General features: G+C 34.4%; 2 protein-coding genes across 2 annotated transcripts; both read left to right on the forward strand.

Annotated features, from left to right (window-relative positions):
* The first annotated feature begins 15012 nt into the window (after window positions 1–15012).
* LOC109173322 lies at window positions 15013–15966 on the forward strand. Its single transcript, XM_019322553.1, has one exon. The coding sequence runs from the start codon at window positions 15013–15015 to the stop codon at window positions 15964–15966; it is 954 nt and encodes a 317-aa protein (XP_019178098.1).
* Window positions 15967–15971: 5 nt separating this feature from the next.
* On the forward strand, window positions 15972–17723 carry LOC109173320. The gene is made up of 4 exons (XM_019322552.1): window positions 15972–16080; window positions 16191–16931; window positions 17044–17162; window positions 17325–17723. Exons 1-4 carry the CDS (start codon window positions 15984–15986, stop codon window positions 17661–17663), a joined length of 1296 nt encoding a protein of 431 aa, XP_019178097.1. The 5' UTR covers window positions 15972–15983; the 3' UTR covers window positions 17664–17723.
* The last annotated feature ends 550 nt before the right edge of the window (window positions 17724–18273 follow it).

Below are 18273 nucleotides of genomic sequence, written 5' to 3' on the forward strand. Positions count from 1 at the left end.
AACATATGCCCAATATTTATATCTTTTAAAATAACTAACAAATCCCTACTAATTAAAATCTATATGAAATCAAATTTTTTTTATTATAATAATTCAATATATAATGTCTACAAATATTATTATCATTAAAGAATATATAAGAAAATATATGGTGGATGCATGTGCATGATAACAATAATGGAAAAGATAACGGAAGTTATAACGGTAGGGGTATTTTTGGTCAAAAATTTATATAGTACAACTCTAAAAGCATAATGTACAAAATGATTAGCATTAAAAACATGAACATAAATGAGGGATATAACTTTGATTGAGACTTATTATGTTTATTATATATATATATATATATATATATATATATATATATATATATATATATATATATATATATATATATATATATATAGAGAGAGAGAGAGAGAGAGAGAGACTTAGTACAATATCCAAACGTTCACACTTTGAACACAAAGTCACTCGTGAACTCCACCAGGTTTTTCTACTCATCAATGAGTTTACTCCGCCTCTTTCTACTGCTACCAAGTAGAGGGTACAAGTTGGAAAAAAAATTCTTCTTTCTCTAACAAAGAGAGCTTGACTTGATGATCTTGATCTTCTCTTGTGAAAGCAACTCAAGTCTCTTGTAATTTGGATGATAACGTTGTAGCTTGTCTCTCTTTCTCAATCACTTGTCACTAGATGAAAAACACTTGAAAGCTTTGAACACTTGATAATTTTTAAAATGACCAGCACCTTCTTTAGTATTTGAAGAGGGTATTTATAGGAACGTTGGAATAATTCAGTTGGAGGGAAACTAATTTCAAACAGCTATGGACCATCGTGTAGAGACCGACGGGTAATCCTGAGGGTAGGTGGGCGTGTCAAATTTTCCTGTCGTTAAAGACTTAAATTGCGCTGAACATATCTTTTTGTTCTGCAAAAAAATCAAGGCTTTTTAAGGAAATATCTTTCTTGGGGTGTGTTCCTAGGACTCACTTTGCCTTGGACACATTGGCTCATTATTTAAGGTTTCGGAATTTAGGCTTAGAAAATGTCTCGAGCAGTCCTTGTACGAATGGTTAACTAGGTTAACGCTTTGAACCTTAAACCTCTCGGATCCGAATGGTTGACTTTACCATTCGTCCCTTTTACTCCTCGAAAGGTAGGTCCTTCCATCCTTCGACCTTTTGCAACCTTTCGGTTACGAATGGTTGACCTTACCATTCGTTTTTTTTAACACTTCGAAAAGGTAGGCCCTTCCACTTCTCGACCTTTGCAACCTTTCGGTCTTGTAGTCTTCTACTCTTCGAATCTTCAGTCTTCTAGTCTTCTTTTCTTCATCTCAGATCATTCGAGATTTAACCACTCGAGTTACTCTTCGAATCATTTGTTGAGACTGACCTCTCGAGTTAACATTTGAATAGGTTAATGAACTGAATTGACACTTCTTGAGGTAACATTCGAACCATTAGGATGTAGAGTAGAGAAAATCCTAAGTCAAAAAATAAAATAAGTTTGGGGACTAATATTCCTAATCAATTGGTATCATAAAAGTTCAAACACAATGTTCCTAACAGGATCAATGAGGGTTTAATCCTTAAAACATGAAGAAACCCGATCCCTAGATCGGTATATGCCCATACCCCAAGCTTGAAAGGTTAGAAAAACATAGGATGAAATTTTTTAATAAAATCATGCAAAAGCATATAAGTAAGTTCATGCAAAAGGCATATAAAGACAAGTTAAAGAAAAATATGTCTTTTTTTCGGCACAAGTGAGACTGAACTCCCAATCAAAGAAAGTAGTCTACCCGGCACAAATGGGGCGAGGTTCTTGATAAGAGATTCTTCATTTTATCGCCGGGGAGGTCTTCTCTTTCGGCTCCTTGAGTTGATTGATCGCTTGGGTGCAATATAGTGGATTGCGAAACAAACAAAAATAAATTTGTTTTAGATCGTCCTCAAGGATTAGGGGTTGGGTTAGCCAAAGAAAGTTCTAGGCACAAGCATGAAACATTTTATGGAAGCTAAGCAACAAATAATATGGTGGTAACAAGATAAGCATAGAAGTGGAAATAACGAAATAAAAACGATAAATTAAAAGGTAGAGATTGGAATGAGTATTTTTTTATTTTGTTTTTTGTCCAATTGCATCAAACAAAGGATTGAGGGTTATGAAACTTTAGAGTTAATTACCAATTTGGTCCCTCAACTATGAGGATTTCACCAATTTGATCATCGACTTCCAAAATTCCTCAATTTAGTCCCTGATTATGTTTTTTTTTTTTACCCGAAATGGTCTTTAGTGTAATTTGCTGGTCAAACTAAAAGGGTAAAATGGGGATTTGAAAAAAGCATTTTCTTCAGTCCACGGCTATTATCCTCTCCCCCCACTCGTCTTCCGCTTCCACCCGGAAGATTTAGCACTGTTCATCAGAGACCTCTCCAGTCACCTCCAGATCAGCAGGCAGCGATCTCCAACTCTCCCGCAGCCGGTAGCTTTTCACTCAACCCGATTCACCTCCACCTCTGCCGTGACTTCGCCACCCTCATCTCTCTTCTCCGTCGGCACCGTTGGCGGCTGATTTCCTCGATTTCGACGGCATTCAAGCAGCAGGTAACCAAATCGCTTGCAATCGCTACAGAATTTAGGAATGTGTTCATACTCAATCCTCTGCCAAAATCCACGCACTTCTCCTTCCTGATTCACAACCTCAATCCAAATCTTTTCCTCCCGATTCTGAAGCAAATCCAGCTCCACCTTCACTCGAGTTGTACTCGGCCTTATTCGACGAACCATGGTTGCATCCAAGGCCAGGAGTTTACCAATCAGAGCACACACCAGCTTCAACATCTCTAATCAAAAAGATGATAAGGCAATTTTGGCAACGTAATCCATATGGCTGCGAACGGTAAATCTCTCTTCGAGCTCCAATCCGGCAACAACGAGCGAACTGAACCCATTTTCCTTCGATTTCTACTCTGCCTTTCGCCAAAATTCGTGTGCAATCGATTTCTTCAATAAATTTGATGAGCAAGTTCCTTGAATCTAACGATCCGATGTATGCATTGCCAGAAATAGGTAGGATTTTTTGAAATTGAGCCCTAATTGCATCGAGAAGGCATTTTCATCTCCACTCTTTGGTCCACGAATCCTTGCTCGGTCTGTCGCCACCTCGCTCGCCGCCTTGTGCAGATAGGGGTGAGTGATGTCTTCGTCGTCCCTGGTGACTTCAACCTCATGCTGAGATGCTTCAAATCAGATGGTAATGGCGATGCAAAAGGGTTTCAGTTCCGTCAGCTACTCCCTGCTTTGTGGACCAAAGAGTGGAGATGTAAATGGACAGCCAAGAAGGGAAATAAAAGTGAAATTACAAATCTACCCTCAATTTATTTGCTTTAAAAACGCTGGTTTGACTATAGGACTAATTCGGGTAAAAAAAAGACATATTCGGGGACTAAATGAGGAATTTTAGAAGTCGAGGACCAAATTGGTGAAATCCTCTTAGTCAAGGGACCAAATCGGTAATTAACTCTGAAACTTCAACTTCGAGTTCAAGACTACGAACACCAATTCGGTATACTAACACGCCACTCTTGTGATCCAATGTTAGGCGAAATCGAAACACGGGGGTTGTCCCACTCTCGTGACGCTACCAATCTCCCTCAATAAGCACGAGTAATATTGACATTTAACATTCCCTACTCTGTTAAGTGAACCTGAAGGTCGTGAGATCTGGTCCAAGGGAAATTTATAGTTGAGAGGCGAGTCTAGGGGTGTGATAACTTGTGGACTCCTTGCTCATTCGATTGCCAAAATCCCATACTAGACAAGTATTGATACAGTTGTGCAAAAACCTATCCACACAAACATACAAAATATATCACTAAATCATGAACCCTAGGTTGGGTTTCAAACCCTTGTATGAAATCTTAACTATAATAAAGTTATATTGTTTGGGAAGTAATTAATGTTACAATTAATGCCTCAACATCCTTTATTATTAAAAAAAAAAAAGCAAAACATTTGAAAAATAAAATAGCTATATATTATATAATCATATAAAAAATGTGTTCAATTAGAGTTTAAATTTACTCATACAAAATTTGAAATTTGCTTTCCAAATGTAATTATCTTAGTTATTATTCGTATTGTGAAAATTATAATATAGATGAAATACAATTAAGAATAAATCAATGTAATTATGTAAATTCTCTCTATAAGTTTATTTTAATATGCACATAATTAGAGATTATATTAACCATACAAAATTTTAATTTTAATTTTAATTGTAATTTGTATTTTATAAAAATAATAAATACTTGACCAATGGAAGCTCAAAAATGTTATTATATTAAACAATTTAAAATATTTTAATTTTTCTATTTTTTATTTATATTTATAATAACATAATTTTTTTCCGTGCATCGCGCGGGTGAATTACTAGTAAGTATTAAATAGACACCAAACACAATAAACACTACTATCCAACCCCTAAACTACTTTACTCACTCATAATAAATGAACAAAACACGAGAACATTCATAAATAACATCATCCAACAATGTATTAAAGAAATAAAGCTAAAAATAATCCTTCAAACAAGTAAAGATTCACAAGATAAAGTCAATAAACACAAAAACAAGATAATATAAACTAAGAGATACAAAATATTCAAAGATAACAATCTAGTAACAATGAAATGACAAAGAAAGAAAGAAAATAACCTAAACTGGAATTTCCCTACTGCTACAATTCTCCTCTGGCGGCTCTCTCTATGCAAAAGAGGAAAAAGATTTCCAAGGTTCGACACACGTACACCCGCACGGGAGTGTCACTGCCCGTGCAGAAGGCAGGCCACATCGCTGCTTAATGCACGAACAACGCACGGGAGTGCCATCTCCCGTGCGTAACATTCCTTCATGCTACGAACTCTAATTTCTCTCCTTTTGAGCGCCTTTTTCCGGGTTTGTTTTTGCATGCTCTTTTGCTCCAAATTGATCAACTTTTGCTTCATTTTCCATTTTCCTTCCTTAAAAGTGCATTTGGGTGATTCTGAGCACAAAACACAACTTTTAGTTCTAAATCCCAAATAAACACCTTAAAATGAGCATAAAAATGAGTTAAGAATGGGGTGAAATATGATATAAAATGAGAGTCATCAACTCCCCCACACTTAAACTAGTGCTTGTTCTAAAAAAACTATGCTAAGGGCGCCGACAAAAATGGAATCAACAAATGATCAATTAAAAGTTTCAATGAGGCAACAATTTGTATATACAAGTGTTCAACCAAAAAATCTAAAGAATTTTAAGATACATTAAATATATATATCCACAAGTTAAGCAGGTATAGAAAAACTCTTTTTAGTTAAGAACTCTACGAAGATGTTACACTCTTGGAAGATAAAGCTTGCACACTCAAATTTCTTACAGTTTAGGTTCTCACTGCACAGTCCTAAATATGAGATAAAGGTCAAAAGGGCTTGAAATTAAATAAAAAGGCATGAGACAAATGGTCAAAATGGATTGCAAAAACCTAAGAAAACTCAAACATAGCACAAATCCTTATCAACCATACATACCATGGTTCCATGATCCTTATTAATGAAGCAAGGAATGACATAAGCCTCTCTTATCACACTTTTTAAAGGTTTTTTCTCTCTCAATTTTTGCAACTTCCAGAGCAACACCATAAAGAATCAGATTACCCCATCAAAGATCACTGCAAAAAAAAAAAAAAAAACCTATATAATGACGAAACTATTTCGTTGCTAAATTAGGAATGGAATAGCGACATCTTAGCGACAGATTTTAATTTTTGTTTCAAATAGACATTTAGCAAGGGATTAGCCATGGATATTACGGCGGAATATATCTGTCGTTAAATACGTAACTAATTTTAGAGGTAAATTCTAGCGCAAAATATAGCGACAGATTTGCGACGAATTTTTTGCGTGTTCACTTCAAAACTCTTATTAATTTTAACTAGTATTTTCACCCGTGCGATGCACGGAATGGAATTGTTGTAATATACTAAGAATATTTAAATCGATATATAATTATTTAAGAGTTAATTTCACCAGAGGTCGCTTATAGGATTTCTATTACCATCATTAATTATCCCTAATCTACCATAATTAAATAATTTGACCAATTATAAAGAGAGATTATTAAAAAATGCACGGGACAATTTTTTAATTAAAAAATTTAAAAATTCATTAATAAAACATAAAGTTCTTATAGTTTTTTCTTAGAAACTATTTAATAACGCATTTCTTTTAGAAATTGGTGGGCCAAACCGCCTACGGCTGTTTGCGATGGATATATCTCGAAAAAATACACAATTTAAAAAAAACATTTGTCCAAAACAGACAACCGAGTCAAAACTTATGCATTGCCAAACTTTTTACACTTCACAGCTTTTACCCAGAATTATTGTACGAATGGAAAGTAGAAATCAATATATTTTATTGGGAAGAGAGATTTTTAGGAATTGGGCGGAAAGTTAAATTTCAGGATTTTGTTTTTATATATAGTATAGATTAGATGTGCAAAGAGAATTGTATTACACTATTTTAAAATTTTAGTATAGAATATTTACCCAGAATTATTGTACGAATGGAAAAGTAGAAATCAATATATTTTATTGGGAAGAGAGATTTTTTAGGAATTGGGCGGAAAGTTAAAATTTCAGGATTTTGTTTTTATATATATAGTATAGATTAGATGTGCAGAGAGAATCGTATTTCACTATTTTATAATTTTAGAATAGAATTTTTACCCAGAATTATTATACGAATGTGAAAGTAGAAATCAATATATTTTGTTGGGAAGAGAGATTTTTTAGGAATTGGGCGGGAAGTTAAAATTTCAGGATTTTGTTTTTATATATAGTATAGATTAGATGTGCAAAGACAATTGTATTTCACTATTTTATAATTTTAGAATAAAATTTTTAACCAGAATTATTGTACGAATGGGAAAGTAGAAATCAATAAGTATTATTGGGAAGAGATATTTTTTAGGATTTGGGCGATAAGTTAAAATTTCAGAATTTTGTTTTTATATATAGTATAGATTAGATGTGCAAAGAGAATTGTATTACACAATTTTATAATTTTAGAATATAATATTTACCCTGAATTGTTGTACGAATGAGAAAGTAGAAATCAATATATTTTATTGGGAAGAGAGATTTTTTAGGAATTGGGCGGGAAGTTAAAATTTCAGGATTTTGTTTTTATATATATTATAGATATAGATTATAGATATTATAGATTATAGATTAGATGTGCAAAGAGAATTGTATTACACTATTTTATAAATTAAGAATAGACATTTTACCCAGAATTATTATACGAATGGGAAAGTAGAAATTAATATATTTTATTGGGAAGAGTGATTTTTTAGGAATTGGGCGGGAAGTTAAAATTTCAGGATTTTGTTTTTATATATAGTATAGATTAGATGTGCAAAGAGAATTGCACTACACTATTTTAAAATTTTAGAATAGAATTTTTACCGAGAATTATTGTACGAATGGGAAAGTAGAAATCAATATATTTTATTGGGAAGAGAGATTTTTTAGGAAATGGGCGGAAAGTTAAACTTTCAGGATTTTGTTTTTATATATAGTATATATTAGATGTGCAAAGAGAATTGTATTTCACTATTTTATAATTTTAGAATTGAATTTTTACCCAGAATTATTGTACGAATGGGAAAGTAGAAATCAATATATTTTATTGGGAAGAGAGATTTTTTAGGAATAGGGCGGGAAGTTAAAATTTCAGGATTTTGTTTTTATATATAGTATAGATTAGATGTGCAAAGAGAATTGTATTACACTATTTTATAATTTTAGAATAGAATTTTTACCCACAATTATTGTACGAATAGAAAGTAGAAATCATTATATTTTATTGGGAATAGAGATTTTTTAGGAATTGGGCGGAAAGTTAAAATTTCAGGATTTTGTTTTTATATATAGTATAGATTAGACGTGCAAAGAGAATTGTATTACACTATTTTAAAATTTTAGAATAAAATTTTTACCCTGAATTATTGTACGAATGGGAAAGTAGAAATCAATATATTTTATTGGAAAGAGAGATTTTTTAGTAATTGGGCGGGAAGTTAAAATTTCAGGATTTTGTTTTTTTTTTATATATAGTATAGATTAGATTAGATGTGCAAAGAGAATTGTATTACACTATTTTATAATTTTAGAATAGAATTTTTACCCAGAATTATTGTACGAATGGGAAAGTAGAAATCAATATATTTTATTGGAAAGAGAGATTTTTTAGGAATTGGGCGAAAAGTTAAAATTTCAGGATTTTGTTTTTATATATAGTATAGATTAAACGTGCAAAGAAAATTGTATTACACTATTTTAGAATTTTAGAATAGAATTTTTACCCAGAATTTTTGTACGAATGGGAAAGTAGAAATCAATATATTTTACCAGGACTACGTGGTCTAATGGTATCCGGGTTGGGCTTCCAATTGGAAGATTATGAGTTCAAGCCTCAGTGGAGGCGTTATTGGTTCTTTGTGTTTCAGTAGATTGAGAAAGTATATGAACAGATACTACAATGTAATAGAGCCAGTAACTTTCAAAAAAAAGAAATCAATATATTTTATTGGGAAGAGAGATTTTTTAGGAATTGGGTGGGAAGTTAAAATTTCAGGATTTTGTTTTTATATATAGTATAGATAGATTGTTACATTTTAGCGATGAATTTTTTAAATATTGGATTAATAAAACGAATTTTTAAATCCATCGCTATATTATTCACGGCCAGAACAAGTTTTATTTATTTTAGCGCACAATCCGTGGCTATTTTAATTTTAATTTTTTTTGAATCTAATGTTTAACCCTAACCCCCAAAATTCCCTAACCCTATTCTAATTTCTAATATGCACAGAGAGTAGCAGAGAGTAGAAGACGCGGGACGTGTGGACGTCGACGTCCGGTGAATCTCCGGCATGTTAGAATATGGTTCAAATTATGTGGCTCTAATTAATGCATGAAGACTCTTCCACAACCTTCCGCATCGCATATGTCGCATGCTGTCCTTGGCTCTAATTATGGCTTTCTTGCACGTTCTCCGATCTCCATGGGTTACTACAAGAGTTGCGCTTTTCTTGCGAAATTGTACTGTTTAAATAGGAGCTTAGTTTTTGTTTGTAATACACATTTTGATTAATTGAATTCTTCCTTCTTACCTTTTAGCTATATCACACGTGAGCATATATATATATATATATTTAATTTATATTCTCTCTAAGAGATTAATATATATATATATATATATATATATATATATATATATATATATATATATATATATATATATATTTCCCATTGGTCCTTATTCTTTGTCATTTATATATTTTCCCTATTATTTAACTTCTATAATTCTCAATTTTCGATTCTTCGCTTCCGCATTATTCCGCTATATTCCTAACAAGTGGTATCAGAGCGGTTTAATTGAGAGTTTTTTTCAAAGATGTCAACTGTTACCAAGTTTGATATCGAGAAGTTCGACGGGAAAATTAGCTTTTCTATCTGGAAGGTTCAGATGGAAGCCGTTCTAACCCAGAACGGTTTGAAGAAAGCGCTAGCTGGGAAGAAGAAGAAACCGGCTGCAATGACAGATGAAGATTGGGAAGATTTGGATGACAAGGCACGTTCAACCATTCAATTGTGCCTGTCTAAAGAGGTTCTACGTGAAGTGGTAAGTGAGAAGACTACGTCAGATTTATGGTCCGAGCTGGAATCGCTTTATATGGCCAAGTCTCTGGCGAACAAGCTGCGCCTGAAGGAGCGTCTGTACACAATCCGTATGACGGAAGGTACTTCGATTAAATCTCACTTGGATGAATTTAATTCTATTTTATTGGACTTGGAAAATATTGATGTCGTAATTGAAGATGAGGATCGTGCTGTTTTATTGCTTGTCTCTCTCCCTAAATCATACAAGCATTTCAAAGAAATTATGCTGTATGGTAATAGTAGTGATACCCTTACTTTTGACAATGTTAAGTCAAACCTATTGTCCAAAGAAAAGTTTGACTCTGAAATTAAGTCTGAAGACAAAGGTGAAGGCTTGACTGTAAGGGGTCGTTCACTTGAAACAGAGAGTAGCAATAAAAAATCTAGATCCAAGTCCAAAGGACGTAAGTCCAACAAATCCTGTAAGTACTGCAAGAAGCAGGGTCACGATGTGATTGAATGCTTCAAGTTGAAAAACAAGCAAGAGAGAGAAAAGAAGTCTGCTGAAGCTAGTGTTGTTGAAAGTGATTCAGAAGGCGATGTTATGTTATCTGTTAGCTCCGGTGACAAACGGAGCAAAACTGAGTGGATTCTGGACTCTGGTTGTACATTCCACATGTGTCCTCACAAAGACTGGTTCGTCTCTCTGGAACTGGTTGATGGTGGAGTTGTCTTGATGGGTAATGATACCCAATGCAGGGTTAGTGGAATTGGAAGTGTTCAGATTAAAACTCATGATAATGTTGTCAGGACTCTTACCAATGTTCGGTATATTCCTGATTTGAAACGCAATCTGATATCCTTGGGCACCTTGGAATCTCTGGGGTGCAAGTACATAGCTGAAGGTGGAGTTCTGAAAGTCATAAAAGGCTCTCTTGTTCTCATGAAAGCTTCTCGTTCTGGAAGCTTGTACGTGTTGCATGGCAGTACTGTGACAGGTTCAGTAGCGGTGTCCTCATCGATGTCTGATGCGGATCTCACTCAATTATGGCATATGCGTCTAGGGCATATGAGTGAGAAAGGAATGCATCTCCTGAGCAAGAAAGGTCTCCTTGGTGATTCAGGTACAGGTAAATTACAATTTTGTGAGCATTGTGTTTTTGGGAAACAAAAGAGGGTTAGTTTCTCTACTGCTACACACCGTACCAAAGATGTATTGGAATATATACATTCTGATTTATGGGGACCGACTAAATTCCAGTCTATGGGAGGATGTAGATATTTCATGTCTATTATTGATGACTTTTCCCGTAAGGTTTGGGTCTATTTCTTGAAACACAAAAATCAGGCTTTTCCTATTTTCAAAAAATGGAAAATACTTGTTGAGACTCAGACAGGGAAAAAGGTCAAGAAGCTCAGAACAGACAATGGCTTGGAATTCTGTGCGTCAGATTTCAATGACTTCTGTGCGGCAAATGGAATCGCCAGGCACAAGACCTTGCCTGGTAAACCCCAGCAAAATGGTGTTGCCGAACGTCTAAACAGGACATTATTGGAAAGAGCTCGTTGTATGCTCTCTAATGCTGGGTTATGGAAACAGCGTGATTTTTGGGCCGAGGCCGTTTCTACTGCTTGCTATTTGGTGAATAGATCTCCACATTCATCCCTTGATTTCAAAATTCCAGAGGAAGTTTGGTCAGGTAATCCTGTTGACTACTCTATCTTAAGAGTTTTTGGATGTCCTGCTTATGCTCATTCCAGTACGGGTAAATTAAACCCGAGAGCTGTCAAATGCATTTTCCTTGGTTATGCCTCTGAATCAAAAGGGTATCGTCTATGGTCTCCTGATTCTCAGAAAATCATTCTGAGTCGAGATATCACTTTTGACGAAAATGCACTACTTTCTTCTGGAAAAGATTCCAGTACAGGTGAGACGCAGAGTACTGGTGATAAGGTGGAGTTTGAGTTCAGGCCTAATGATAGTATTACTACCACAAATGGTAATACTAAAGATGATGCATCTACAATTACCGCACCTCTCGTCGAGCCACAGCGAGAATACTCTATTGCCCAAGATCGGCCTAGAAGGACAATTAAAAAACCTGCTAGGTACGCTAGTGACGATGAAACCCACTTGGTTGCTTATGCGCTTTCAGTTGCACATGAGGTTGATGGTGATCCATCCTGCTATTCTGAGGCTATTTCCTGTGCCAACTCGTCCAAGTGGTTGGTTGCTATGCAAGAAGAGATGGAAAGTCTCCATAAGAATGAGACTTGGGAGCTGGTAGAGTTGCCGAAAGGTAAACGCCCATTGAGCTGTAAGTGGATTTACAAAAAGAAAGAAGGCATTCCTGGGGTTGAGAAAGCACGGTGGAAGGCACGGTTAGTTGTTCGAGGTTTTGATCAACGTGAAGGTATTGACTTTAACGAGATCTTTTCTCCAGTTGTTCGTCATACTTCTATACGTGTTCTACTTGCTTTTGTTGCTCTTTTTGATTTGGAGTTGGAGCAACTTGATGTAAAGACTGCTTTCCTACATGGAGAGCTTGATGAAGAACTTTACATGTACCAACCTGAGGGATTTGAAGTTCCTGGGAAGGAACATTGTGTCTGCCGTCTACAAAAATCTCTTTATGGGTTAAAGCAAGCTCCAAGGCAATGGTATAAGCGGTTTGATGCGTGTATGTTGGGGCAAGGATTCTCAAGAAGCCAGTATGATAGCTGTGTCTATTTTAAAGAATTTTCTAATGGGTCTTTTGTCTATTTGCTTCTTTATGTTGATGATATGCTCATTGCTTCCCCTGATATGTCTCTGGTTGATGACTTGAAGTCTCAACTAAGCAATGAGTTTGAGATGAAAGACCTTGGTGCAGCAAAGAAGATTCTTGGCATGGAGATACACAGGGATCGTCAAGCGGGTAAACTTTATCTATCCCAGAAAAAGTATGTTGAGAAGGTGCTTGATCGATTCAATATGTCCAATTGTAAACCTGTGTCTACTCCACTTGGTGCACATTTTAAGGTATCCTCTGGTTCATGCCCTAAGTCTGATGTTGATGTGGCTTATATGTCAAAAGTTCCTTACTCTAGTGCTGTTGGAAGTCTTATGTATGCTATGGTATGCACTAGACCTGATTTGGCTCATGCTGTAAGTGTTGTGAGTCGTTACATGCATAACCCTGGTAAGGAACATTGGAACGCCGTTAAATGGATTCTACGGTACCTAAAGGGTACTTCGTCTTTGGGCTTGGTTTTTGATCGAAATTCTTCTGCATCTACTGACATTATGGGATTTGTAGATTCTGATTATGGTGGTGACCTTGACAGACGTCGATCGCTTTCCAGTTATATTTTCACTCTTTGTAATTGTGCTATCAGTTGGAAAGCTACGCTTCAGTCTATTGCTGCGTTATCTACGACTGAGGCGGAATATATTGCAGCCACAGAGGGTGTCAAAGAAGCTACTTGGCTACGAGGTTTGGTTATGGAACTTGGTGTTTCACAAGGTCAGACCGTTGTGTTCTCAGATAGTCAAAGTGCTATCCATCTCACCAAGAATGATACATATCATGCCAAAACCAAACACATTGATGTCAGATACCATTTTATTCGAGATGTTATAACTGCAGGAGATATAACCATTCAGAAGATTCATACATCGGAGAATCCAGCAGATATGCTCACCAAGCCTCTACCTATCACTAAGTTCAAACAGTGTTTGAGTTTAGTCGGATGTTTCAATTGTTAATTTTTCACCGTGAATTTGATCCAAGGTGGAGATTGTTAGAATATGGTTCAAATTATGTGGCTCTAATTAATGCATGAAGACTCTTCCACAACCTTCCGCATCGCATATGTCGCATGCTGTCCTTGGCTCTAATTATGGCTTTCTTGCACGTTCTCCGATCTCCATGGGTTACTACAAGAGTTGCGCTTTTCTTGCGAAATTGTACTGTTTAAATAGGAGCTTAGTTTTTGTTTGTAATACACATTTTGATTAATTGAATTCTTCCTTCTTACCTTTTAGCTATATCACACGTGAGCATATATATATATATATATATATATATATATATATATATATATATATATTTAATTTATATTCTCTCTAAGAGATTAATATATATATATATATATATATATATATATATATATATATATATATATATATATATATATATATATATATATATATATATATATATATATATACATTTATATTTCCCATTGGTCCTTATTCTTTGTCATTTATATATTTTCCCTATTATTTAACTTCTATAATTCTCAATTTTCGATTCTTCGCTTCCGCATTATTCCGCTATATTCCTAACACGGCAACAGGTATTATTCTGACTGACTCCTTAGTTACTGTATTGTTAGTTTGTTACTGATGTCTGCAATCTCTATGCCACTTTTGGGATTTTTAGATGTGGCAATGATCTGTGTCTCGTGCTTGTTGGTTGTATGATTGGGTCAGTGGTGCCTGCCATTGTTGGATTATTGAACGTAGCAAGCAAGCTATGAACGCTAGCTAGCTACATTGTATATGTATGTTTAGATAGATTTTGAAATTTCTCAAACTTTAAACATAATGTTTTTGTGGGGATGTGTGTGTGAGAACAGTGGATAGAGGCCTTGCCGCAGACTCTGTAGATGTAGAGTCTCCAGTTCAAATTTCCCTAATAATCTGTAAAACCATTTCCTTTGTATAAAAAGGATAAAAGGAACTAGTTTAATTATTCTTCTGCCCTTGATTGGACTTTTGTGTTTGTGAATAAAGAACAAACATGTAATGGTTACCAAACCTGCAAATTCCAACCAAATCAAGGACTCTAGATCAAAACTATGACAGAAAGTTCAGAAGTTTAAAATACTCCAATGTCATAGTACTTGTTAAAATCTTGGGCCAGAACTTAAATATTGGAGGTAATTTCTAAGCCAGAACTTAAATTTTCGAGGTAATTTCTAAGGACCAAATTTGATGATTAAGTTTACTAACTTCCAGCCAATACATTTCATATTTAACAGGCATTTCATCTTGTCTAATGCTCATTCTAGATTTCCATTATTTTAATATTTTCAGAAGTAGCAAATCCTGAATTGGTTCTTGAATCTTGAATTGGTTGTATTTGGTTCTTGAATCTTGAATTGGTTGTATTTGGTTCTTGAATTGGTTGTATACTTGTATAAGTTGTATTTGGTTCTTGAATTGGTTGTATTTGTCATTTATTTGAGGTGTTTGAGCTATTTTTCTTTAGGGGAATTAATACTTTAGTGGCATCAACTCCAAGTATGGCAAGTTGCGATACTAATACTTGTCAAAGTGTTGGATCTTCTCAACCATCTACTGTAAAAAGAAAGTCTAATGATATAGGTTGGGAGTATGGAGTAATTCATGATCCGAATAAGTCAATGGACAAGGTTAGATGTTTATTGTGCAAGAAAGTAATGTCTGGTGGAGTTTATCGAATTAAAGAGCATATTGCTGGCATACTAGGAAATGTTAGCAAATGCCCCACAGCTTCAAAGGAAGATCAATTAAAATGTAGGGGAGTTCTCATGATGGCAAAGAACAAAAAGAAGAACAAGAGAGCTGAAGATGTTAATCTCAGAGCAGAGGTAAAGATTGATGTTCATGAGAGTACGAGTAATACTAATAGTATAGATGTTGATGAGTTGCAACAGTTTGGACTTGTGAAGCCACCTCATCAAATTGGCCCTATGGATAAGTTTGCAAATCAAATCAATCATGAATGTTCTTCAAGTTCAGGAAAGGGCAAGGCACAACAACGGATTATTGAGGCATTTGACAAAGAAAGGGGTAACCGGGTGAAAGAGTACATATGCAGATGGGCCTATGAAGCAGCCATTCCATTTCATGCTTTTGAGAGAGATAGCTTCAAGTTGCTACTTGAAGCAATAGGTCAATATGGTCCGGGGGCTCAAGGACCAAATAGATATGAAATGAGTGAGACGTATTTGAAAAAAGAGGTTGATCGAGTTCGAGAAGCTTTGAAAGTACATGAAGCGGAGTGGAAACTAAATGGGTGCTCAATTATGATCGATGCATGGACAGATAGGAATAGAAGAAGCATCATGAACTTATGTGTTAACTCAAGGTTGGGCACAATTTTTTTATCTTCTAAAGAATGTTCAATTGAGGCACACACAAATCAGTTTATATTTGAGTATGTGGAGCATGGCATTCAACAAGTTGGAGAGGATAATGTTGTTAAATTGTCATAGATAATGCCTCGGAAAACATGGGAGCTGCTAAGTTGTTGAAGGAGAAGAGGCCATTGATATTTTGGACTTGTTGTGCAACTCATTCCATTAATTTAATGCTTGAAAGCATTGCAGGTATGTGCAACCAATAGTGTAAAACTATAAATGTTTAATACTTTAAATCTTTAAGTCTTTAATAGACTATATGATATATCAGTAATCACTAATACTTGAATGCCTTGTAGGTTTACCAAGGTTTAAAAGAGTTCTTGAACAAGCAAAGAGTTTGACTATCTTTATCTATGCACACTATAAAACATTGGCAATGATGAGATCCTTTACAAAGAAGCGTGACATAGTTAGGCCAGGCGTGACTAAATTTGCTTCTGCATTTCTTACTTTACAAAATTTAGCTGATACGAAAGTTGAATTAAAAACTATGTTTATAAGCAATGAATGGGATGAATGTAAATTTGCCAACACAGTTAAAGGGAAACATGCCTATTATACTGTTGTGAGTCAGGCATTTTGGCAAGGGGTGGCATTATGCTTGAAGGTTTTTGCACCGTTGGTGAATGTGCTTCGTATTGTTGATCAAGATAAGAAACCTTCAATGGGATTTGTTTATGGTGAGCTTATACAGGCTAAAGAAGACATTAAGAAGGCATTGAATGGAGTTGAAAAAAACTATGAGCCTATTATTAGAATAATCGAAGAGAAGATGAAAAATAGGCTAGACACCCCTCTTCATTTGATGGCTTTCTTGTTGAATCCTTATTACCATTATAAGGATCCTCTGCTTCATTTGGATGTTGATGTTTCTATTGGAAGCATTGAGTTTATCGAGACATATTACTTTGGTGATATAGAAATGCAAAACAAGGTATTAATGGAAGAATTGTCCAAGTATAAGAAGAAAGATGACATGTTTGGAAAATCGATTGCGGTACAAGGTTGTGAGTTTAATGATGAGCAATATGATCCGGGTAAATAAAATAGTAAAATACTAGTTTTAAATTTTATTACATATTTAATATTTTTATTGCTTTAATTTTAAAATTTTAATACTAATTTTGAATTTTCGATACTTTGATGTAGCAATGTGGTGGTCAACTTTTGGTGTGGGAACTCCAAACTTGAAAAGACTAGCAATGAAGATTCTATCTCTTACTTCAAGTTCTTCGGGATGTGAAAGAAATTGGAGTATATTTGAAAAGGTTAGTTAATTTGTATTTGCTTTACATAGTTATTTTATTTGGAAGTTAAATACTTGATACTTGATACTTTAGGTTTTTAACTATCTAAGTCTCTAAGGTAGTGAATTTAATTGTTTAGTTGTTCTAACAAGTAACAACATATTTTGAATTTTACTATTTTAGGTACATACAAAAAAGAAAAGAAATAAGGTGGAATCTAACCGCCTAAACAACCTAGTCATTGTGCAATTTAATGCAAACTTGATGAACAAAAGAAAAAAAGAGAAAAATGTTGAATTATTACTTGCTAATGATGCAAGTTTCGCACAAGATTGGATTGTTGATAATGTGGAAGTTGAGGTTGAAGATGGAGTGGAATTTGATGAGGAACTGGATGAAGCACTAAGACTACGGAGGAGTTGTAGATTGAGAGAGCTTGAAGAAGATAACTTTGAATCCGAAACTGAAGAAGAAGTTGATGTTGTTGAGTTTGAAGATGATGAAAATCATGTGATAGATTAATATGGACAATGAGATGGGGAAGAAAACCTTGAATTTGACATTATTATTATTTGTTATTTACTTTGTTTTGAAATTTGAATACTTGGGTTTTTGTATTAATTTGATGATTTCTTTATTTTGGACTTTTTGGTTTGCATAGACTATGAGTCTATGATTTTATGATTTTATGATGAATTGATTTGGAAGTTTGCTTTGTGAGTTGTGAGTTGTGAGTTGTGGCTTTGTGTTTGTGTGTTTTTGTGAAATTCTGTTTTAATTTTTAGTTCTTTAAAGTTGTATATAATTTACAATTAAATTAATCAATTATGTTCTTTAGATAATTAGGTATTTAGGTTAATATTTTAGTAATTTATTATTTTAGTATCAAATTATTAACGTATTAACTATTAAGTATTTAAGTACGGAGTATTAACTATTAAAGAGTAAAGAAAAGTATTAAACACTTTACATTTATTAACTTTTAAGGGGTGTTTGGTTGGATGTAATTTAGTTGTAATTGAATTGTAATTCAATAATTACATTGTTTGGTTGGAGAGAATTGTAATTCTATGAAATTGCAATTCCCTTCTTTTTTTGAGTTGCAATTAGGGCTGTAAACGAGCCGAGCTGA

The sequence above is a fragment of the Ipomoea nil genome, unplaced genomic scaffold (genome assembly GCF_001879475.1).
Source record: "Ipomoea nil cultivar Tokyo-kokei standard unplaced genomic scaffold, Asagao_1.1 scaffold0470, whole genome shotgun sequence".
Taxonomy (NCBI): domain Eukaryota; kingdom Viridiplantae; phylum Streptophyta; class Magnoliopsida; order Solanales; family Convolvulaceae; genus Ipomoea; species Ipomoea nil.

Coding starts and splice junctions, on each gene's coding strand:
- LOC109173320 (XM_019322552.1), top strand. CDS start 15,984: ATGGGAGCTGCTAAGTTGTTGAAGGAGAAGAGGCCATTGATATTTTGG. Junction 16,081..16,190: donor AATGCTTGAAAGCATTGCAG/GTATGTGCAACC, acceptor AATGCCTTGTAG/GTTTACCAAGGTTTAAAAGA. Junction 17,163..17,324: donor ATTGGAGTATATTTGAAAAG/GTTAGTTAATTT, acceptor TTACTATTTTAG/GTACATACAAAAAAGAAAAG.
- LOC109173322 (XM_019322553.1), top strand. CDS start 15,013: ATGGCAAGTTGCGATACTAATACTTGTCAAAGTGTTGGATCTTCTCAA.